This window comes from Spinacia oleracea, chromosome 6 (assembly GCF_020520425.1).
Source record: "Spinacia oleracea cultivar Varoflay chromosome 6, BTI_SOV_V1, whole genome shotgun sequence".
In the NCBI taxonomy this organism is placed as follows: Eukaryota; Viridiplantae; Streptophyta; class Magnoliopsida; order Caryophyllales; family Amaranthaceae; genus Spinacia; species Spinacia oleracea.
Genome location: NC_079492.1, coordinates 149,407,166 through 149,432,693, shown reverse-complemented (window position 1 = coordinate 149,432,693; position 25,528 = coordinate 149,407,166). Strand labels below are relative to the sequence as shown.

At 32.4% G+C, this 25,528-nt stretch overlaps 1 protein-coding gene across 1 annotated transcript; it reads left to right on the top strand.

The window, feature by feature from the left end:
• Nucleotides 1-99: 99 nt before the first annotated feature.
• Nucleotides 100-6,093, top strand: LOC110791586 (probable aminotransferase TAT2). The gene is made up of 7 exons (XM_021996338.2): nucleotides 100-569; nucleotides 2,794-3,133; nucleotides 3,541-3,759; nucleotides 4,076-4,135; nucleotides 4,281-4,436; nucleotides 4,553-4,646; nucleotides 5,670-6,093. The coding sequence occupies exons 1-7, from the start codon at nucleotides 181-183 to the stop codon at nucleotides 5,792-5,794; spliced, it is 1,383 nt and encodes a 460-aa protein (XP_021852030.1). The 5' UTR covers nucleotides 100-180; the 3' UTR covers nucleotides 5,795-6,093.
• Nucleotides 6,094-25,528: the final 19,435 nt, after the last annotated feature.

Here is a 25,528-nt window from a genome sequence, read left to right as displayed (position 1 = left end):
AGAATATTCTGATTTGAGTTACTCAATTTAATTTAGGATTAGAATAAAAGATTTGGAGTTTTCTATTTTCTTTTTCGGTGAAAAGATTTGGAATTTTTTTTTTCTATAAAAAGGGAGACACATCGGCTGAAAGACAACATTACAAACTAGTAAACACTAAACAAAAAAAGAGATAACCAAATGGAAAACGGTGGAGCTAAACTTAACGGGGTCAACAAAAATTGGAGGTTCAAAGGGATTGAGCCTGCCGCCACCGCCGCCACCGCCGCCACCACCACCACCAACAACAACAACATAATCAACAACAACAACAATGGTAAAATGGAATCTGATAATGCTACTCTTAAAAAACCAAGTAGAGGTGTAACGGTGCGGGAAGCTAGAACTATGATTATGGAGAATTTGGACCCACTTGATCAAAGACCAATGCTTGCTCTTGCACATGGTGATCCTTCTATTTTCCCCTGTTTTCGCACTTGCCGGAACGCCGAAACCGCCGTCGTCGACGCCCTTAGCTCCGGCCAGTTCAACTCATACGGCACCGCCGTCGGCCTTCCTCCGGCAAGAAAGTATGTTTCCTCATCCCTCTATTTTCCCCTGTTTTTTTTATATAAGGAAAACAAATCCGGTTAACCCTTTAATTGAGAATCCAAGAATAAATTACTACGTACTCCGTACAAGATAATTGCATAATAACATACATTTTCGTGAAAATTAATAATTCCTCGGTTTCAAAAAAAAATCGCAACACTTTTAGTTTTGCCACTATTCATATACGGAGTATCAACTTTGACTATATATTTTACTGATCTATTAAAAGCAAATGTTATCAAGTAAAATATCGTTGAATTGATCTCGTTATGTACTTTCATAACATTAAATTTTAAGATTTTTTAGAACAAGATAATTAGAGATAATTATGGTCAAAGTTATACCTCGAAAAACGTGTTAGTCAAAGTGTTGCAATTTTTTTTGAAATAGAGGAAGTAGGTCTTGAGTTCGAATCTCATACATTTTCATGAAATAATAGGTAAATTATTCCCTTGTTGTGCTCCATGTTGTTTTGTTTTCTGTTTTGATTTGATGACGTACGTAGTAGAAGTGTAGAACAACTCTAATTTGATTTCATGAGTAGGTGAAAGATTTTGTCAAAAAACAACTTTTGAATTCCTAGGAAACTACTTTGAATGTGTCCCCTTGTTTTTTACTTGTCAATCTTACATTGTTTAGTGATTGTATTGTCAACACGTTGAGAAATAAGTAAATCAACCCCAAATAAAATAAAAAGATTTGAACTATTGTAAGAGGGGTACATGTATATTAAGCCAATCAATGGTTTTAGGATAATTTAGAGAAGATATCACAATGAGATAGGATTATAGGTCGGACAAATAAGATATAAGGTAGTTTAGATCTATATATATTTGCGCGCGATTGTGCCCTAAGGGATACATATAGGAGGTTAAAACGAAATATTTACTTTTTCAAGCATTAGTTAAGCTGATTGGTGCGTGATTTTGTCATGTACTCCTAAATTAGTTACAATTTAGGAAGTATATGAAATGCTTATTTGTAACCCTAAGAGCTGCATATATCATTATTCTTAGTCCACACAGGGTATATTCCTGCAATTGTCCATTGCAAGACACATAAGGCTTGGTCTTAGTAGTTTAAGCACACTCATGAGTCATGAGAACAATGAGCAACGGAAGGTTAGAGAAGGGAATAAAAGATGTAGAACAAAATGGCCTAATGAAATAACTACAATGGTCCAATATGTACTATGTGTCATTAATGGCATACTACCTATCAAAATTTCAAATAAGATAACTAGCTAATTCTCATTGGTGGAGAATCAATTCACATTTAAATGCAAGTTTGAGTTAGAAATTAGAACCATAATTAACTAAGCCACAACAAGAATTATGAACATTTTTCCAATTCAAGAAATGTTGTACCAGATTCTTTTTCATTCTTGATCGACATCAAGAAAGTGGAGTATATACATACTTTTAAAATGTGCATTTTCATCTACCTTATGTAAAAAATCGCCTTTTATACCGTTCTTCTTTCAACTTTTCTGCTATTGTATTATTTTAAAATTATATTTGAACAAACCACCTCGTCGTAATTAGTTAACAAGATATCCATGGTGTAAATGTGTAATCATTACAAGTATTTTTCTTTTCTTTTGAACCTCACACTATGAATCAAAATTCGAAAAGATTAAACGGGTTTGCTAGAAGATCGTCTTGAAACACTCTCATATTTATCCGATTCTAACATCGATTGAATCGTGGACCACCAAACTTGGGTGGGTCTCTAATCTCTATTAACCATTGTGGGGAACGGAGTACTCCGTTCTATATTACTCAACTTTTGCGTTAAAAGTTAACCGTCCATAGTTGGTACTGGTGACCGTTACGAGTACTTGTCAAGTAATCCGTACTCGTATATCCATTAGCTATTGACCATTGACCATTTGTCACATGTTCTTAAGATCAATAGATGGAGTGTTCTACACGGTACACAATATATTATGAAAGAATGTCAGAGATCTTGTCATTCCTGATGCTTAAAATAGGGACCAGTTTACAATAACTTTCTTTTTTGGTCCCTCCTAATTCTATGCTGACTATTCTTGACTAATCCAACTATTTCTCAACACTACAAAATTCTCACATTTAATTTTGCATTAATTTCTTGTGATCTTGATTTGATTTGATTTGATTTGATTTGATTTGATTTTTGTACTCAATTTTTGTTGTTGTTGTTGTTGTTGATGATGAATAGGGCTGTGGCAGAATACCTTTCTCGTGATCTCCCCTATCAACTTACCTCAAATGATGTAGTCCTTACACTAGGTTGTACTCAAGCAATTGATATTGCACTTTCTTCACTTGCTTCTCCTGGTGCTAATATATTGCTACCTTCACCCGGTTACCCGTATTACGAGGTTTTTTCGGGTCATATCGGGCTTGAAACACGTCACTTTGATCTTCTTCCCGAAAATGGATGGGAAGTTGATCTCGATGCTATTGAAGCTCTTGCTGATGTCAATACTGTCGCTATGGTTATTATAAACCCTGGAAACCCTTGTGGTAACGTTTTCACGTATAGCCATTTGCAAAAGGTATTATTTTCAAAAGTGACTTGTTATGTTAGCCCAAAATATATTTTGTTACAGTAACACATATAACGTGATGTAACAGGGTTAAAACCAATTTTTTACAGTTTAAAAACACATACGTAGTACATTTTTTTCAAAAAGTTCTTTTTATTTTAGTGTTTGTGTTGTACGAGTACTTAATCATATGTGCTTTTAAAACATATTGTGTTTTTTTTTTGTAAAAATGGGTTTTTAAACAATAAAAATGTGTTTTTAGATTGATTTAAAATACAAATGACACAGTTACATGTAAAGCTACATGCAAGCGGGTGTACCTTCTACTAATTGGACGTGGTGTTATTGTAACAAACTTTTTTTATTTCTAAGTATACGTATGTCTTTAAATTGCTTGCTAAACCTTTCTTTCGTAGGTGGCAGAAGTTGCAAAAAAACTCGGTATTTTGGTGATTAGTGACGAAGTTTATGGTCACCTAACCTTCGGAAGCAACCCATTTATACCGATGGGTGTGTTTGGATCCATTGTTCCGGTCATCACCGTTGGTTCGTTATCCAAGCGATGGATAGTTCCCGGGTGGCGCCTCGGTTGGCTTGTCACAAATGATACTCATGGGATCTTGCAAAAGTATGGGGTACGTGACCGTTTAGCAATTAACTATTCCTTCTGTTATATAATGATGTTCCAATTTAGAATCCTGACACTGTTTACAATCAAAGAGAATCTTATAAATTATTTACAATACATAAGAAAAAACATATTTAATTTATGTCAATGATACTTGTGGGATCTTGCAAAAGTATGGGGGTACATACGTGATCATCTAGCAATTAACTACTTTTAGTGGTTGTTACAAATGAACCTTGTCACAATTGAGAATTGTGGTAAGTTTCTAAATATAGTAAGTACAATATACTTAAAACTCATGTATTTGGTAATGGTTGTATTAGGTTATGGAAAGCATTAAACGTATTGCAAGCATTTCTGCTGATCCTGCTACCTTCATTCAGGTTAGGCCCACTCTTCAACTGATTTCTATTTTTAGTAACCATTTCATATTTTTAACACACGTAAGTATACAAGTAGCTAAATTAAAATTACGTTATTTTAAATTATATTTCTACACATTTAAAACGTGACACAATTAATTTTTAGGGTGCGGTTCCTCAAATCCTTGAAAAAACAAGTGAGGAATTCTTTTCAAGAGTAATCAATATTCTAAGGCAAGATGCGGACATTTGTTACGACAAACTCAAGGAGATTCCTTGCCTTATGTGCCCTCACAAACCCGAAGGTTCCATGTTCGTGATGGTAAGGAACCTAATTAACTCGATATTGATCATAATTAGAAGTTTAATTACTGAATAATTTTCACTAATTTTGATGATTTTATGTTGTTTAATTATGTGTATCGTGACATGTTGTAGGTTAAACTCGATTTGTCAAAACTAAATGGTATTATTGACGACATTGATTTTTGCATTAAGCTCGCTAAAGAAGAAAAGATGATTATCCTACCAGGTAAGAAAATTTCACAATTCACACAACTCTTTCCATCTTAAATTAGTTGTCATGTTAATAATGTTATTAGGGACAGAAGTATATTGGAATGAATGTAAAATGGATTCATACGTGTTGGGGTGTGCAAACATTCACTACAAAAAAATAACAAAATTCCGACCGCAAAATGTAGTCGGAAAAAGAGCGTTTTTGGTCGCTAAAAACTTTACCGACTAAAAATGGTCGGAAAAGGGTTGTCGATAATATTCTGGTCGGAAATTGGCCAAATTCCGACTAAAAAGTAGTCGCTAACAATTTACGACTACTTTAACGACTACAAATAGTCGAAATATTACCGACTACTTAAGTAGTCGTAAAATTACCGACTATTTTGTTAGTCGGTAAATGCTGACCAATATTGGTCCGGACCGAAAAAATGGACCAGATCGGACCGACTCATACCGGACCCGACCGGATCGTACCGGACCGAAGGCAATCGGTCTGGTCTTCGGGTCGAGAAACATCAATTTTCGGTTTTCAGTCCGGTCCAGTTCAAAATCCAATTTTGGACATGATCGATTTTTCCTTAATAAAATAGAATATAACCTATATAAAAATTTAATTCTCTCCTTTAATATGTTGTAAATATTACGATATAGTGATATATTTTATTTTAGCTTCCAAGAACGGCCTCAAACAAATAGTTATATATATATATATATATATATATATATATATATATATATATATATATATATATATATATATATATATATATATATATATATATATATATTTCTTTTTTAACCATAGTTTTTATATAAAAAAAAATATATAGAAATAGGTCTACAACCGGTCCGGTCAGGATTTTAGACCGATTTTTTTGGTCCGGTCCGCGTTCGGTCCAAGCATAATCGGTACGATCTTCGGATCTTGAATTATCAAAAAATTTGATCTCTGGTCCAAGTCGGTCCGGTATGGTCCGAGTTTGGACCGATGAACACCCCTACATGCGCGTACTTAACATTTGTTTTTGTTGAATAGGTGTGACTATGGGAGCAAAGAATTGGTTGAGGATTACTTTTGCTTTGGAGCCAAAAGCTCTTGAAGATGGTCTTGAAAGATTGAAGACATTTTGTCAAAGATATGGTGTAATAACAAACCCATAAATTATCTTAGGTTATCCTTTTAAGAAGGGTGACAATTAACAACCTTTTTTGGTGGGGAATGTTTCCTTTCCGTCTAGGTATTATTATCGTCCCTAGCTTCTCACGTACCATTTTCAATAGTGGTATTTTGATCCTCTACTTTATTAGAATAATATTGAATTTTTAGAGGCTTGAAAGATTGTGTGATCTTTCTTTTTATTTATGTAAAAGATGTTTAATGGGTAAAAAAAAAACCTCATTTTCAGGATAAAATGAAAATAGAATTAATCACTTTACAAATGACATATATTATGGTGATATAGTGTGTATATGAGTCAAAACGTGAATAATTTATTTGAATCCATTGAAATTATTCTAATTTTATAGAGTTGGAATAGTAAACGGGACACGGATTTGGGACAGAGGATCGGGATTATAAAAAAATACTTCATCCGTCCATTTTTTTATTTGTCGTGGCATTAAACACGGGCATTGAAAAGGTATGGAGGGCGTAGTAGTCCTTCTATTTTGAAATAATGGTTACTCAATGGTCAATGCAATCCGTGGACTATGGACCATGGTGCACATAGAGCATGGTGCACCATGTACACCAAAAGAACACATGCGCATAAACAAAAGAACATGACACTACGACAAAAGAACATGCAATATAATGTGTTACTTTTTTGTTATAAAAAATCACAATTAATTAAAAATAATAAAAAAATATATATATACATGTTCTTTTTACGTAACCAGATGTTCTTTTAACTATATACTAATGTTCTTAAGGAGGACCATACCATGGTCCACCTTCTAAATCGCAATGGTCAATGTAAGTCTTTGAGAGAACTGTCTCTTTTAAATTATAAAATGTTGATATTTTGCAAATTTATATTAAAACAAATTCCCGATTAAATCTTGGCCTAATGGTTAAGATTGAGGGTCTGTGTACGATAAGTCTCATATTCGAATTTATCCAACCCCATTTATAATATATATTTTCTTTATGTCTTATTTGCGCATATGAAAAATATATTGGGTGAATCCAACAAGATCGCATATGATTATATTTTCCCCCTCAAAACTACTTTAAATCATAGATAATAGTCAAAGTGGGTGTGGTTTTGAGCTTAATTGTCAGCCCGGAAACAACGGCCCAAATGAAACCCACCAGGCACCAAGGACTCCTTGTGCCAAGTCATCACCAAGGCCCGAATACATTTGTGCGGGCTAGGTATGACTCATGATAGTTCAAATTTAATGGACTTGTTAAAAGCCTATAAGTCAAGGTCTAACCCACTAACTAGACCTGTTTAACCGACATGGGTTCCATACATACATGAGAAAATTAATTAATTAATTATCTGATAAGACATCTAGAAGAAAAATATAAATTTAAAAAAAAAACATGATAAATTGAATCCAAAAAAGCATCACTTCATCAAAATTATGACCGTTGAATAGATCTTATACTGTAGAACATCTTCTATCTATAATGTTGAAATATATAGTCTTTCTAGAGAGAGGGTCGAAACATTTATTGTAGCCGCGAGGATGATTTTCAGTCGATGCATCTGAATTTACCCCCACAAAAACTCTACCAACGAACCACATCTAGATAAATCCACAAACTAAACATACTAAAACAAACTCTATATATAAAAGGTTAGGAATTCTCCAATTAGACTATTTTCAGCCTACAACGATCCTGGATACGTATTTGCTTGGCAGCACCAAATAAAAGCCCTTATGGCCCATTCACACCGAAATGTAAGGAAACAAAATATGGGCCAAGTTAATTTGAAAATACAAAACGAGCCCAACAGGTAATGTAGGCTATATTGAACTGAAACACAACAACTTTGAATTAAAGCCCAAGGATGCAGCCCAATAAATATGTCCTGCGTTACAATTCAGTCTCAGGGCCATCACCATCCCAATAACCCAACACGAATCACAGCCCACAGGCCCACAGGCCCATAGCCCATTAGTGTTGTACAACTATCCTACATTTGATACACTATTTAAACTGAAGGAGTCAAAACAAAACACACTTTATAGGTTATTAGTTGGCAATTTATATACAGTAATAATAACTCTTAAAAGTCCTTAATTATGGCCATAGTATATCAAGTCAATTTCTATTAATTAATTGAATTAATTTACCAAGAATAAAACAATTGATTATTCGATATGTTACTGTATCTATAGTCTACCATGCAGTAGGCAGTTGTACGTGTTTTTGTCATACTTAATGACACATATTGATTCTAGTATTAGAGAGGGAAAATCAGACATGGGTGTTTGTGAAGGGGGGTAAAAATTAAAAAGTCTAGGGTAAAAGATTGAAAGGAGTAACCGGTCACGTAATTCTTATACTTTTACGGATTAACAACAAAACTTTAAACTTGAATATCATCCATCATTTAAGGTACTTCTTATGTAGATGGCGTGTATTGATTCTAGTATTAGAGAGAGAAAACCAGACATTGGTGTTTGTGAGGGGGGTAAAAACTACAGTCTAGGGTAAAAGATCGAAAGGAATAACCGGGCACGTAGTTATTATACTTTTATATATTAACGACACAACTTGAATACCATCCGTCGTTTAAGGTACTTCTTATGCAGGCGGCGTTATTTGTACATGCTACAAAAACTAACACATGCGGAGTACTAAATTAATAAATTTATATGTACATGCTACAAGAACCAGCACGTGCTACAAGATATGTGAGAATAACAAACCAAATAAGATATGGAACAAACAAAACAAAACATTTATTTATGTTAAATGGAGCAATCTTTTAGGGACAGAAGGAGTATTGTACTATCACAATTCACACATATAAATTTAAGTACGTCAACAATTCATTCTTGAGAGCATCAACCTACTAGTGCATCCAAAAACAAACAACAATTATGCCATTAGTAGGTAATGGACTTTGACCTAAATTAACATTTATTTATCCTGAATTTATTTTATCTGAAATATTTGTTTATGTGTAAAAATATCTGCAAACTTATTTTTTAAAACTTAATCGACCTTATTTGTACGTAATTGAGCTTATTTATCTAACATAAGTCAAAATAAGTTGAACAGAACAAAGCTTTATACAAAGCGCCACATTCTAAGACGTACTACGCATATATAACAAACTAACCATTTCAAATCGCCTTAGCCTAAAATTGGAAGTCTATAGTGACAAACTCCAATTATATAAGGCTTTGAAATGAATAAATAAACCATGTCAAAAAAAAAAAAAAATGAATAAGTTATATAAATATATAGACACATCAATTTCAATTTCTATAAATTTGGCTCCATCTACATATTCAGTAAACTCTCAAGTCTCAATCGCATTGGATTTTGATTTTGTTTTCCTTTTCTATCTTCTCTTATTTCTATACTATTATTATCGACCATATGATTTAAACTTTTATCAAACTGCACATAAGTTAATTATTAACAAGGGGAGAAATTTTACACTATTCTTAGATTGCTCTGAAAACACTGCACATAACATATGGTGTATATAATATACGTGTATGTGTGGGACCTCACATAACGTAACGTAGTAGATTCCTCTAATATACGGAGTATATACTTATCGTGAAATAAACCTAATGTCGGATTGGACTACTAACGTTGAACATCTTATAGCAACTTTAATGGTTAGAGTTAGAAATTTGCCAGCAATCCGCAAAAATTTCAAGCTACTATCTTAACCAATGAGGTGATTTTAATAAATTGGTTTGGGCAACCTAATTTGCTTGGGAAAAGGTTGACCAATAGTGATTTAAGCAATGATTAAAATTAAACGGATAATTGTAAAAGTTGACCCATTTAAATATCAAACTAATTTGATAAATTAGCTCGTCATTGAAATACAAACTAGCTAGAAAGTTAATTAGTTTAAAAATATTATGTAATATGATAAGCTAATTTGACAATTAATTTGCTAATAAAGTTGTTATTATTTCAATTATATAGTTAGATATTATTGTATGTTGTAAAGACTAAAGACGTATACTCTATTTTGTGTTTTGAGATGTATTAGATGTATACAGGGCTATGTTCCTATTTTTCTTAACTTTTTTTTCTTTTTTTTTTTCTTTTTTTTTTACTATTTTGTTTTTGACAAAATTTTCTTACCTTAGTTCTGTAAAACACAATACATGCACCGTTATTATTTGTGGAATAGTATATAGGATCACACATTCAAGCAATGAAACATAGGGTCCATGTAGCAAACTACATACTCTGAATAGATGGATGTCCAAAGAACAAGTCACTTTGTATGTGATAGTAAGGGCCCACTGCAAATTATTCCTCCTTTTTTTTAATACGGAGTAATTGCATCATTTTGAGGTTTCAAATACGAAGATACTTTGAAATTATATATACTTCCTCCGTCCCAGATTAGTTGTTACACTTACCTTTGCACAAAGTTTTAGGTGATAAGTGATTGTTTGGTTATCAATTGTTATTTTATTGAAAAAATAGATGTGATAGGAGTTAGTGGGGTATTTTTTTAATTGAATTAGAGAGGGTGTGGGAACCAAAAAAGTTTTAGTGGGAAGAGAGAGACAATATAATAATTGTGGGATCATTCCTAATTTAGAAGTGTAACAACTAATCTGGGATGGACGAAAAAGGAAAGTGTAACAACTAATCTGGGACGGAGGAAGTACTATATTTCGAGATGAATCTAACAAGAGTTCACATGCCTGTATTTTCCTTTACATTAAATTATAAAATGTTATACTTTTTCGTTCCGTAAATATCGCACCATGATTGACTTTTACTCCTCTAACTATTACTTTGACTCTTAATATCTCAAATGGTGTGCAAGTAAAATTATTAAAAAATAATATTTAGAAAATTATATTGATACGAATCTAACATGACCTCACACGACAAAAATTTCCTTACGTACAGATCCCAAAAAATGGCTGAAGTCGTAGTGTGAATAGTGTAAAAAACAAATGGTGCGATATTTCCGGAACGGAGGAAGTACTATATTCACCGTATAAGAGTGTGCGAATAGCATAACAATTAGTGTCAATGAAAATGTTCTAAATGGCTCGGTTGGGCCTGCCACCCCAGACGGAAAATTTGTAACGTATTTTTATCTACGGCTCCCCTAAAATTTGTTTATAATTGTATAAATTACACTACGTATATTGTTTAATTATTCTACTGATCCTCATGCAAAAGTGTCCAGGATTCGCCACTAATTGGTACAATTTTAAAAAATAAAAAAATAATTAAAAAAAACAAAACAAAAAACGAAGGTGTAAATTTCAACATTGATATAAGAGGGGGGTAAAATGAGTAGGGCAAAAACTGATAGTAGTCGTAACATACCACTACAGAGAAAATGCTATACAGATTTGTCACATCAATGCCTTCCACCAAAGCCCATTAAAAGCAGGTAATAATGAATGAATCATTCAAATTTCAGACCCAACTTTCCTTTGATAAAAGTTAATTTCAATTAAAAAATAAAGCTTCAAAAGAGACATATGGTTGAAAAAAATTGTGTCAGAAAAGTTTGCATCAGTTTTCTGAATTTATGTTGGACTCAAATTTTTTTTTATTTTAAATTTTATTTCTATTTTTTTCTAGAATTAAAGAACAATCAATAGGTTTTGAGAAGTTAAACTCGAATTTTTTACCATATTTTGCAATGAGATTTTGATCACTTTGATGTTTGATCGTCTTTCTTTTTTAAGGACTTAAAGGAAGTTGATGGATTGTTGTTAATTTCAATGCTATTATTGTATAAACAAATTAATACTTTGTATAATATAAAGGTTGTTACAATATAATATACGAAAATTTATAAATAATAATAATAATAATAAAAAGGATGGATCATTTATTTGTTTGGTCTACACATTTATGAAGTGAAGTGATTTGGTGGGTGGTTTCAGTTTGTTAGCTTAGGACTAAGGAGTATCATTATCAAAGTATACCTTTTTGGCTATAAAACTTTCACCAAGTTTAAATACAATGGTTTTAGTACCTTTTGAGAATAGGACTTTTCTAACAAACAAGAAAAAGACTTTATCTTTTTATAAAATTAAATGAATCATATGAGAATAAAGAATTTTCTTTTCTATTGGTCAATGATTTTAGCTGGTAGTCAATATTGGTTGACAACTTGACACCAACATCTCCCAATATATAAACTCAAGTCTAAATCACTTGGTTTGATCATTTATATCAAGGTCTTCTTGGACAAATTAACATTAGCGGGTAGCTTTTAACGGTGAAGTATTAGTGGATAGTTGTCATAGTGGTGAACTAGTAGCGAGTAACAATTAGCTGTCAAAATAGTTGTTTATAGTATGATCGCTAGGAAAAGCTATTGGTTGAGATTGTACAATACAATAAAGTTATATGCAGTATAGTGTTTAAAACGTTATTGTAATTTGATCAAACCCTACTAATCACCTTGTGTTATACTTCGTATGTTGAAAAAAAAGCTACTCAACCGCTACATGCATCTACCGCTAATCGTTATCTAAACCACTATCTTAATTAATTACCCAACCTTATAAATTCTACAAGGTAAAAGGTTACCACAATCTTAAACGCTATCACTGAACAAATCTTAATTGTTACGGGTTGTTACTCCATAATTTCTTTTACGTAAGGAATTTACTAAATTATAATCACTTCTCATATGGGAATTTTCAATCTAAAATCCCAAGAAAAAGAAACAAACACTACAAGAATTTGTATATTTTATGACAGCCTAATAACGATGGGTAAAAATTCCGTTGCAAAAGGGCTTTTGCGACGGGGATAACAATCCAACAAAGACGGGAACAACCGTCGCAAATGTCTTTTACGACGGGTTAATGATGGGATTTTCCATTAACAACGACCCCTTTTATGACGAGTTCACGACGGAAAATCCCGTCGTTAATCAACAATTATTGGATTTTAGTGACGGGATTTCCCATCATTAATTCCCATCATTAATAGTACAATTTCTTGTAGTGAAAGGTGGAGAAAGGTAGTACATTAGTCCGTATGAAGTTTACATGATAAGTATCATTTGAAGAAAAATATAGGTGGTGGTATCTTAATGCAAAACCAAGCTTTAATTAGGAGGTCATGATTTGCTAAAGTAGAATGGATCTTTTGGTTTATACACGTTGGTTATGATTAAGTACATTTTGTTTTTAACCATTTTACGTGAATACGTGATGATAATGTTCCTCATCAATTCATATGCAATTGTCATATCATCCGAATGCATTATATTTAAAGAATGGAATGTTTTTCCAAAATTAAAACATGTTCCCATTTTATTTTTATTTTTTTGTAATTTCTACTTTATCACCATAATTTAAGTAACGATATATGTGAAAATTTAATAATCCATGCATTATTTAAAGTGATAACAATTAATATTGTGTGTTTTTTTTTGGACAGGGTAATTATATTCTCTTTATTTGTGACTTAACTTTGCAAGTGGAGAGTTGGAGACTTTACATATTCTTTACACAAAAAAGGTAAAGAAATTCCTGCTTAACTAGTAAGGTAAAAAAAACAAATTAAGCTTTTTATATGTATAGTATGATCAGTATATATATATAACGACGGAAAATTCCATCACTAAAGGCCAATAATCGTTGATTAATGACGGGATAGATCATGTCGTGAACCCGTCATAAAAGGGGGCCACTATTAAAGTATTAATGTAAAATCATGTCGTTAATCTGTCGTAAAAAGACATTTGCGACGGTTGTTCCCGTCTTTGTTTAATAGTTAGCCCCGTCGCAAAAAGGCTTTTACGACGAGATTTTTGACCCATCATAATTAGGTTGTCGTTAAAGATATAGATTCTTGTAGTATATGTTGAAATGAAAGAAAGCATATACACCACCTAGTGATTGGATCATCAAGTTCGAGCCTAGGGAATTAATGTATACCGGGAGAACTTCCTCCTAATTGAGGCCTAATTTGACTCAGATCTGAATTAGTCAGAGTCTAGTATACTCTGAATTACCCGTTGATGTACCCTTAAAAGAAAAGGAAAGAAAATCGTATATTCAGTGATTTAAGATTTAGGGTAATTCTCTGAAGCATTAACATATCAAAATCAGGAAAAAGAAACAAAATAATGTATAGTTTTAATGTACTATGAAATTCACTTTTTATTCTTCCCCTAAATTCACTTTTGTAAAAGCAAAATGATCAGATTCGTGTAAAGATAGAAGATATGGAAGTTAGCAAATAATGAGTATATAATTGTCCCTTAGTAGTCAAGTTTTTATTCACTGTCAATGGTAAAATTAGAGTTAATAGTAATAATGTCAGATTGTACGTTCCAATAATTTGATCAACAAAGTTAGTGTTAAAGGCTAACTATTCACATCTTTTATCAAAAGGAGAGTGGTTCAATCATCTACACCTTCTAATTATTCAATTGCACTACAATATTAATGTAATTATTGATCGAGTGGAATGAAACTATTCATGAAACAATCCTTGGAAATTTCATTTGTCTATTGCCGATTTCCATTAAATGGGTGAAAAATGAAGTGAATTTGAAAATGTGAGGAAAAGTAAAACTATGGAAATCTGTAGAAAAGCAAATATGAACAAATATGTAGAAATGTCAAATTTTAATTTGTTTGGCTAATTATTATGGAAAACTGGGGAAATTGAAATATCTCATATATTTCACTTCTTTAATTTTGTTTTCCACGGAATTCCACAGTTTTTCTGTCACTTTGAGGGGAAAGGTGTGGAAAATAAAACAGGCAAAATATAACTAATCGTACACAGTCCTTTAATCTTAACCAATAGACCGGTACACGATTGACTTTCACTACAAGAAAGTGTACTATTAACGACGGGAAATTCCGTCGCTAAAGGTCAATAATTGTTGATTAACGACGGGATTTTCCGTCGCGAACCCGTCATAAAAGGGGACCGTCGTTAACCTGTCGTAAAAGACATTTGCGACGGTTGTTCCCGTATTTGTTGGTTTGTTATCCCCGTCGCAAAAGCCCTTTTGCGACGGGATTTTTACCCGTCGTTATTAGGTTGTCATAAAAGATACAAATTTTTATAGTGTTTATACCTAATAGTGGATTAGTGGTTAAAAATTAAAAAATGAAGTTAAATAAGAAGGTGTAAGATTAGTTAATAGTGAGTAGTAAATTAGGTAAAGGAAAAGACAAGTAAAACCCCAAAGTTGAAAGACAAAACTGAGCCAGTTGGGCAAAAGAATGAGTACAAGAAGAAGAGAGTTGGAATTAAGATCGAGAAATGAGAATGAAAGAAAGGTAAAAAGAGTATAATAGTAACAACAAAGTGTGAGACGAGGGAGAAATTCTCGGGAGGTGACCTTAAATGCCGGGACGGAGGCTGACAATGACAGGACTGCCCTTCATAAGGGACAGTATGGTCGTATTCATTTTTGGCTCCTCATCCCCATACATTTTTCCACATTCATGCCCTTACCAATTTAACCCATGCACATATTATGTGTTTACCATTTTGCCCCTCTTAACTCCTACCTACACTTGTCCCATCGAGCCGGGTTAGGCCCTGTTCTCGATCTTCACCTGATTTGGTCTGATTTATCTAGCTAGTTTCTGGTCTGGTTTGATTGTTTCACATGATTGTTTTTTTTCTTTCTTTTTTCTGATAATCCCACCGTCCCAATTTAGTCGTTGCATTTACCTTTGCACAAAGTTTTAGGTGATAAGTGGTTGTTTGGTTATCAATTGCTATTTTAATTATAAAAAAAAATGTGATAAGAGTTAGTGGGGTATTTTTTTATTTTTTTTTTAATTAAATGAGAGAGGATGTGATGACAAAAAAAATTTAGTGGGGAGAGAGAGACAATATAATAATTGTGGGTTCATTCATAATTTAGAAGTGTAACAACTAATCTGGAACGGACGGAAAAGGAAAGTGTAACAACTAATCTGGAACGAAGGGAGTATTTATCCAATAAGCAATAAAAATAAGGTGAAAAGAACAAAACATAGTCAAATTATCTAGGGTGATTCTTCATAGTTGTCAAGCACAACTTTAATGCATTACTCATTTTATACAATCATTTTGGTTCTTCGATTCGGTTCTTTAGTATGGAGTTTTTAGGTTGGGTCGGTTTTTGATAGGTGTACTCTTACATTTGTACCCCGTATATATGATATGCACAATAACGTGTCCTATGGCTATCTAAAAATAGTAACAACTTTTAGAACGTTGTAGTTTTGGTACTAGCTTTAAATTAAAAGACACCAATCGAGTTTTGAATCATATATATGTCTTATACGATAAAGTAAATGTGTAACGTAATTAACAGGTACGAAACACACTCCTCCGTATTATGCATATATATTAATATAATCATGCCCGACCCTGATTAAATGTGTGGTTAACGTATATGAATACTCAAAAGCCATTACATTAGCTAGTTATTGTGTCCTATAAAATATTCGTGGTACCTAATTACCCCCGTACATATATAGTCCGTGACAGTTAGTAAACGGCACCATTGATAGAGAAACAAGGAAGTGTACGTACAAACTCCATACTCCATAGTGAGAGATGATCGAAAGGGGAGAGTCAATCATAAAGCAATGGATTCCAAAATGATTTGCTCGATTTCTGTGCCCTTTATTTTCTCTCTCCTCTAAATTCGTAATTGGGTTTTATACTCACTGACACTTTGCCCCCTCCTCTTTCTCCATTCTCAGTGACCACTCCCTTTTTTTTTTAATTGTTTTTTTATTTTATTTTAATACTGACATGCATACTACTTGTGTATTAATAGTACGTACTAAACAAATTAAAATTAGCCATGATATGTCACGTCCATTGACACGTGTGAATCCTATTATTAAAATTAGACCTGTCAAAACAGGGCCGGTCGGGTCGGGTTGTAAAAAAAGTATTTTCGGGTATGGATTCACAAATGCTTGTTCACGACCCAGAACTTTCGGGTTCAGGTAGACCTAAGGGTTTGAGAGATTTTAAAACACGCATTATATTTTCATTAATTTAGGTGATAAATATACAAAATATGGGCACAAATCAACGAATTTTCTTACACAAGTTTATATTTAGTCAATTTAACCATAAAATGACGTATAATTCAAATTAAAATCATATTACACACAACAATAGTAAAAAGAACGTGTTTATTATGCTTACTCTCATTATCTCATTTATTACTATAAATACAGTGCTTTTCAAACGGTCGGGCCCAAAACGGGTTCGGCCAGGTTCTGATAAAATCGGGTTTACGGGTCACAAAATCTTGTTCAAGACCCAATATTTTCGGATCGGGCCGATTTTTATCAGGTCTAATTAAAACCATACTCCGTATATTAAATTAAATTCATAGTATTACTCTACTAAGTATAGTATTAATATTAAATTGGATAATAATATATATGCCTTTTGTTGGGTTTAAAGGGATTCTGCGACTCTCCTTACCTTAAGGAGGAGGAAGAAGAATAAATACGGAATACTGTTTTTGCCATCGCGCGAGAATCTCGCCTTATTATGCGTCAAACTCAGTCAACTCCCCCTTTTTCCTTGACTCACCTTATTATATTTTACTTCTATTTCTACCTCTTGTATTTTAATATTTATAAAATCAAGGGGTTATATACTTACTTATATGCTGCGATCTTTGTAGATATGGCCATTACAGCGTTATATATTTAGCTAGATTTCTTAATTATTTTGTTATATATCCCACATCCCACCATCTCAAAAACTTCGTTTTTCGTATACCTAACTGTATTAAAAAGAAACACATCACTATCAACTATCACTTAATAAATTAATAAGTCAATTAAATTGTCTAAAATTCGATACCGGTGAAATCGGGCCGAGTATTAGAGACGGAGGAAGTATTTTCTTAAACTGCACGACCAAATGAGCATGTCAGTTATTGCGATACGAAGAGAGTATACGAATCCAAGGTAAATTTTATTTGTAGAAAATGTATTACATTAGAGCTAGTGATCCCATCTCTATCAACTTATCAAGGTATACTTTGTGTAAAGTTTTTGTTATAAGCTACGCGAGTGTATACTTGAATCACTCCTAAACATTCTACAGTTGATGTTCGACTCGATCTGTAACCTTTAATTCACAAGATCAATTCTCCACCAACCTGTGTCGATTATACTAGCTTTATATAGTATTCCGTACTGCATGTGTATATCGGTATATGTTTTGTGTGGAATACAAATCATACATGCATGTTTGAATACGGATAATATCCAGATGGTAAAACAAGAAAGATGGGTCAAGTTATGTAACGTCCGACTTTAAACATAGTGGGGCCTTCTCCAGTTTTGTTCTTGCTACTTTACAACTTTTTTCATGCAACGTCCTCGACCTACTCAACTCCACTGTAAATAATATTATCAACATTTGTGTGAAAACAAGACTGTAATTTTTTTTATATATATTTTCCAATCAGTAAAAAATAAAAATAAAAATAAAAAGTCAGAATGGACGTACGTAGGTCATTTTCTCCTTTGCAAAAACAGATGGACTAGCATTGACGATCTGACGGCTGAAAAACCTTGTTGGTAGTCCAAAGCAATACGACAAGATGAAGACACGTGTAAAGTAAGGTTGGACCAAAGAATGAATGATAGTGTAATGATTATTAAATAATTTGACATTCTGATCTGATATTCATCATAGCCTTTAGTCATAGCTCTTTCACTAGGTTTCTGCTCTTTCTCTCTCCTCTTTTTTTTTTTTTTTTTTTTTTTTTTTTTTAATTTTTTTATATAATTTTTTAAAATATAATTTGTTTTGGATTGAATGCTGAGTGAGTGAGTGAGTGAGTGAGTGAGTGGTGATTCTCTGATTTGTAGCACTCATCCTTTTAAATTGTCCCTAGCTAAGCTACAGTCTTTTTCCAAAGCTAAGGTCTTTTTCATTAATCCATCCATTTTGCTTTTCCATTTTTAATCTATGCATTTAATTTGATTGCCTCATCTTATTTCTTTTTACTGATTTTACTGTTATCTCGATTCTTCCAATGGTTAATACACCTATGAAAATCGCCAATTCTCATAAAAAGTTACCTGATTTATTGATAAGTAACTTTTTTTTGAAATGGTCCTGTAATCCTGTTTGTATAAGTGAACGTAATACTTCTTCCTTTCTTTTTTAAATGACACAATTATTTAGGCACATTTGCCAATGCACGATTTCAAACATTAATATCTCTAATTGTGGATCGGAAAAAATTATAAAAATTTGATATTTAAATTATATTTACTGATACGAATCTAATAAGACCCCATGCGACTATATTTTTTCTTATGTATAAACCACAAAAGGAAGTCAAAGGTATTTGTGTGAATAGTGTCTAAAACCTCATTGTGTCATATAATAAAGAATAGAGGAAGTAATATAATTAAAAGTCAACATTTGGTGTTTCTATTTCTAATACATTTGTTGTTGGTGAAATGACTCGAATAGTAATATTAAAGATGGTAAAAGTTTTGTACTCCGTAACTCTAAGGAAAAAATCAGTAACAGTAACAGACATATCTCCAAGAGCGAGGATTTAAAATGTTGATGCTTAGTCTCTGTTTTGTTCGATTTATTATGACTTATTTCAGACAAAATAAGTCCAGTTAAGTTCAGATAATTTCAGATAAGTTCAGAGAATATAAGTTCAACAAAAATAAGTTTTTTTTTTTTCCAGATAATATAAGTTCAGTCAAAATACGTCTAATAGAACGGAGTCTTATGTATTTTAAAGTATTTTTCACTATCCAAAATAAAGCTACTTTAAATCTTTTCAAATTGTGGGCTTAAACCAGTTATTGGTTTCACACCTCCTCTTACAAAATCGTGCACAATAACATGTTGTGTTTGTTAAAGGATTTATGAGTACGTCAAAAATTCAAAAGCAATAAACATACTCTTGCAACTTAATAATTTAATTTGCATGTTTGTTATAACAAGTGAAGGTGTGTATTGAAGAGGACCACCAAAATCATTCCAAAAACTCTAAGCATTTGTCAAAGAGCTTAGCTTAGCTTGACTATTATAAAAGCTGAATTTGTACAATCAAATACTAAAGGTAGCTTGACCTTTGTTTAGTCACAGCTTTTTATAAACTCCACTTTTTCTTTTTTGAGTTTTACTTTTATGTTTATTTTTATTTTAGGTTTATGAAAAAATAAATATTTTGGTAGATTTTTTAATAATTTCATAACAATAAAGCCATGAAAACAACGAGGATATATATTAAAGGAATTGGGCGAAACGAAAATGCTCAATGCCTTTGTTCCTTTTTTTTCCCCTTTTTAAAGCACTCAAGGTTTTGTTGCTTTAATATGTTACGATTGTAAAATTGGTGAACTTTATTAGGCCATGTTTAAGTCTAAAAATAAGTTAAATCAATACAAATCGAGGATGATACTGACAATTAAACAAATCATTACTTATTTTTCTAAGGTGAACCGTGGCAATGGTTACTTCCTCCGTATTTTATTAAAAGGTAAAAATACGGAGGGAGTAATTAATTACAAGGACTAAATATGAATTTCTCAATAGATGTATTATTTAGATTTTTTTTACAATATTTAATTGCAGTTGGTTTAATATGTCTATATCGTTATAGGCAAGATAAATTCTGAAGTATTTACAAGTGGTGTACAATAAATATTATACACTAGAGTAAAATTAACTTAAAATGATTAAAAATTACCTTCACATATGTAAACTTTATCTATATTTTAGTGATAATATTTTTCATTTTAATATAAAAAAAACATTCAAAATCACTAATAATGTATAAATTAATCATTTAAAATTTTAAATTGTTTATCTATCAATTTTTTTATATAATACTTGTATAAAATTTAATCACAAAAAACGTCAAATGTTACAAAAAGTTAGTTAAGTTACAAAAATCTAGGTAAAAGTTATCTCGGTAAAAAAAACTCCTCTTTTGTATAGGCAATGGTAGCTATAGAGTAGCAAGTTAAATAGGACAATCGATCAATGGTATGAGACTCGCATAATTCTTCAATTCTTTGGATCAAATGAAAGTTGGTTAATAATTAATTAAAGATTATCAGTCGATAGAATACAACCACGTGCACACAGCACACAGCACACGGACACGTACACATACAATCAAGTATAAAATTATTGCGTTTGTTTTATTTTTGTACTCAATAATTTATAAGCATTTAATCTCAACATTCAAAGCTTCAAAACTTAACAACAATTTATGATATTGAGTTGTTTTCTGAAGTGGAGAGCACATATCGCTGTTTTAATTGATATTGAATTAATACGTACTACAACTAAGGAGTATTTAAGTTGCAAACATCAAGACTTAAAAGACAAATAATGTTAATTAAATTGGAAAAAATTAAAATTGTGTTGTCTCAACGTACTTTGGAGACACGATAAATTTAAAGGTTAGATTTAGGTTAGTTATGGAATTAGTGTTTAGTTTAGTTTAATTGGTCCAATTCTTTTGAGGTTAATTAGTTTGTTATGGTAATTTTTACGGATTTTTCATGAAATACCCCCGAATTTTGGCGTAATTCACCAAATGCCCCTCGACTTTCAGAAATTCATCAAATGCCCCTCACAAATGACTTAATACCCAAAATACCCTTACTAATGATGCGCCGTTAGTCCTCCGTTAAACTAATTTTCAAATTCACCAAATACCCCTATTTTGATACTTATTTCACCAAATACCCTTATTCAGAAACTTAATTCACCAAATACCAATAACTTAAAATTACTCATTTTGATGCTCAACGACTAGTTTTTGTGTTTGAAAATTAGCCGTTGCTTATTGTTTGCTTATAAATACTCTTTTTCTGACGGTTTATTGTAGTTTTCCTATTATTTTGTTAATTTCATATCATTTTTGTCATGAGTTTTCTTTCAAAATCATCATCCACACCCAATGAGTCCACATATGTAAGAGTCCCAAATAAATTTTGTTATCATGAGAGAAAATTTGACATCCGAATATCTGATACAACACTCAATCTGAAGCTCCGGTACAACACTAAAACAGAAAACACTCCTAAAAACACCTCAAAACGTCGCAACTCTTCAAGAAAATAGCTACTTCTTTTGTACCTTATTCTTTATGTGACCAATTAATTATATTTACCACGCAATCGGAAGGTATTCCTTTTTCAATATGGGAAATATCTTTAACATATGCAAACAGATTAAAAATAAAGCTCTTATTAATTTTATTCTAACGCATATGTTCCAGCTACCTCGGCTTCTATTGCTTCCATGCCACATATTTAACGTTAACTCCCTTTTGTCTCCTGTCTCTACTGCCTCCAAACATCTTTCTTCAATCTCCTAACTTTCTCTCAACCTTACAGTCGAGGCATAAAGGTTTTCCCACTTTTCTTTTGAGCTAGGTCCTATTGACATGGTCAGATTTATGGACAAATGTCTATTTTTGGATTTGAGGGAACAAGAAAAAAAAATGAAACTAAGGTATGTTCCAAAGCTCATGAACCAGTGAAAAAACATGAATCTTGGCACAAAGATTTGCCTCCAAACTCAAGATTTTCACATCATGAATCCAAGTTGAAATCGAGGTTGTGATAAAAATGTATGTGTTATTGAACTTGATTTCTTAGTTTCTTTACCATTCGGACAATAAGAAAATTAAGGTGTTAGCTTTAGATTGAATTACTTCAGCTTCACTTACATAAGATCCCTTTGAAAATGGAGTTTTTTGGCCTTTTGCTCAGCTAAAGTGCATTGTCTTTACTGGATGAGGCCTGAACTTATTGGATCATAATTGAAACTTACTGAGTGTTGTATCGGAGCCTCAGATGGAAATTTCCTCCCATAATATTAGAAATTGTTTGGGACTCTTACATATGTGGATTCATGGGTGTGGATGATGATTTTGAAAGAAAACTCATGACAAAAATGATATGAAATTAACAAAACAATAGAAAAACTACAATAAATAGTCAGAAAAGGGGTTTTTATAAGCAAACAATAAACAACGGCTAATTTTCAAACATAAAAACTAGCCGCTGAGCATCAAAATGGGTAATTTTAAGTTATGTGTATTTGGTGAATTAAGTTTCAGAATAGGGGTATTATATGAAATAAGTAATAAAATAGGGGTATTTGGTGAATTTAAAAATTAGGCTAACGGAGGACTAACGGCGCGTCATTAGTAAGGGTATTTTGGGTATTAAGTCATTTGTGAGGGGCATTTGGTGAATTTCTGAAAGTCGAGGGGCATTTGGTGAATTACGCCATAATTCGGGGGTATTTCATGAAAAATCCGTAATTTTTACTACAAAAAATTGTATCATTAACGACGGGAAATACCGTCGCTAAAGGCCAATAATCATTGATTAATGACGGGATTTCCTGTCGCGAACCCGTCATAAAAGTGGGCCGTCGTTAATGAAAAATCTCGTCTCAACCCGTCATAAAAGACTTTAGCGACGGTTGTTCCTGTCTTTGTTTGGTTGTTAGCCCCGTCGCAAAAAGATTTTGCTACGGAATTTTTATCCGGTCTTAATTAGGTTGTCGTTGAAGATACAAATTCTTGTAGTGTTTCAGGCCAAATCGGGTACTCGTAATATTCGGATTTTATTTAACTTTTACGAAGTATTTCTCTTACTTTTCATATTTTATTATATTTATCCATATTTTTACACTTTTTCTCTTTTGTTTTAATATCTGTGTAAATAGTAATTGTAAATATTATTTTGAAACGGAGGTAATAAGAGTTTTAGGCGCATTATTAAGGGCTTTATTGACATCAATTGATTGATTAATGGACCGTAAAACATAGTGGTTGTGAGATAAGCCCTAGGTTTTACAAACTAATTATCAATCGGTGACCCTACATAAGGAGTAATTGTAATATAACCCTCATAATATTGCTACATTTAAAATTTGTCAGTCATGCCAACATAACAAACAAGCAGAATTTCATTGTACTAATTAAATACTCAGTCAATTTTATACCGTAGCAATGAATATAGGTAGCTAGGGTGCAAGCAGATAATTGAACCCCCTATTACCTACTTAGCTGGCTCAAACACCATTTATAAGTGCGCGTGATGTTCACACACGACCTCCCTATTACCCACTTTGTCTACTGTGCTGACCTGTTTGGTAGCAGGTTATAAATTGTGAATTTGTATGTAAATTATTGTAAGAAAATCAAAATTTATTTTCATAGTAACGCTAGTGCACTCAATATATTTTTTCCTTTATAAATATTCATCATCATCCATTACCATTTGGGAAAGTGGCATTATGTGCGAATGTAATTTTGTGAAGAAGACACCAAATTTGAGACAAAATTTCATTACCAAATATCACAATGTTATTTTTTCGCCATATAACACTTAGATTTTTTTTTTAATTTGGTGTACCACCCGGTTCACTCTTAAGGCTAATCCGGATTCGGAGCGAGTTTTGAGTGGATAGATTCCATTCCCCTCCCAATATGTTGTTGTTGCGGGAGATCGAACACGGGGTCCTCCCTAACAAGTTCAGCCTCAATCACCACTGAATCAACAAGTCAATTGGTACTATTAAATTTATTCACATTCCCATTATTTATTACCGTCTACCAAACGGACCATGAGCGTATTTGTTAAAGGAAAGTTCGTATGAAAGGCAATTTAATAGATATTCTGTCATATATATCCATGGTAAACAAGGGGAATGGTAAATAAATTAGTCATACGTATACATTAACTTTAATAATATTGGGGGTCGTATCCAAACAGCGGCGGATTTTGTGACAATATATACTAGGATTACAATAAATTTGATAAATATTTAGTGAAATCAAGCAGTAAATACGAGAAAAAACTCTCAAAAATCTCAAAACGGCAGCAAATTGATCAAAAAGTGGGTCCCACAATGCTCTACTTAACTCCGTAAGACCGTAACTGATGCCAAATTGTTTATCAAAGTTAAAATTTACAAGGATATTAGATTGATATTTGAGACCTGAAATCAAATTTCATCTACAGTACAAGTTTGAGACTTGAAATTAAAATTCATCTACAGTACAAGTTTGAGACCTGAAATCAAAAATCATTTGCGTCGGTAATAATATATACTCCCTCTGTCCCTTAATACTTGACCTGTTTTGACCGGACACGTTTGTCAATGTACAACTTTGACCACTAATTTCTTTAACTACATATTATAAAAACTTACAAAAATATTAATATTTTGAAAATATATATTAAGATGAAGCCAACAATATATTATATACTAACATTTGTTTTCATACACTAGAAATAAAATAGGGTCAAAGTGAATTATGTGAATAGTGCAAAAAGTCAAAACGGGTCGAGTATTAAGGGACGGAGGAAGTATTTATGAAATAATGTTTGGGATTGTATGAAGGCGCGTGGGGTTACGTGGAGCATGAAAGTGGACAGGTGGGGTGTGGGAAAGTATGAAGGGAAAGAGACAGGGAAAGAATGGAATGGAATGGAATGGAATGGAATTAATGGACAATGAAATGGGAAGGAAGGAAGAAAATATGGAATTAATAACTATGGAGTACTCGCTCTATCTTATTCTTATGATCGAGTAGCATTTTTTTTTTCTAAAAAAGAAAAACATTAATTTGTACTCTAGTGACACGTGTCGAAATTATAATCGTCTGCATGGTAACTTTTTAAGCAATTATTGTAGTCATGATTAGTAGCTACCACTTTGTTTTA

Excerpts from the sequence above, each read along its gene's own strand:
- LOC110791586 (XM_021996338.2), top strand. The coding sequence starts at position 181 with ATGGAAAACGGTGGAGCTAAACTTAACGGGGTCAACAAAAATTGGAGG. Across the intron at positions 570-2,793 it reads GGCCTTCCTCCGGCAAGAAA|GGCTGTGGCAGAATACCTTT; the intron begins GTATGTTTCCTC and ends GATGATGAATAG. Across the intron at positions 4,647-5,669 it reads AAAGATGATTATCCTACCAG|GTGTGACTATGGGAGCAAAG; the intron begins GTAAGAAAATTT and ends TTTGTTGAATAG.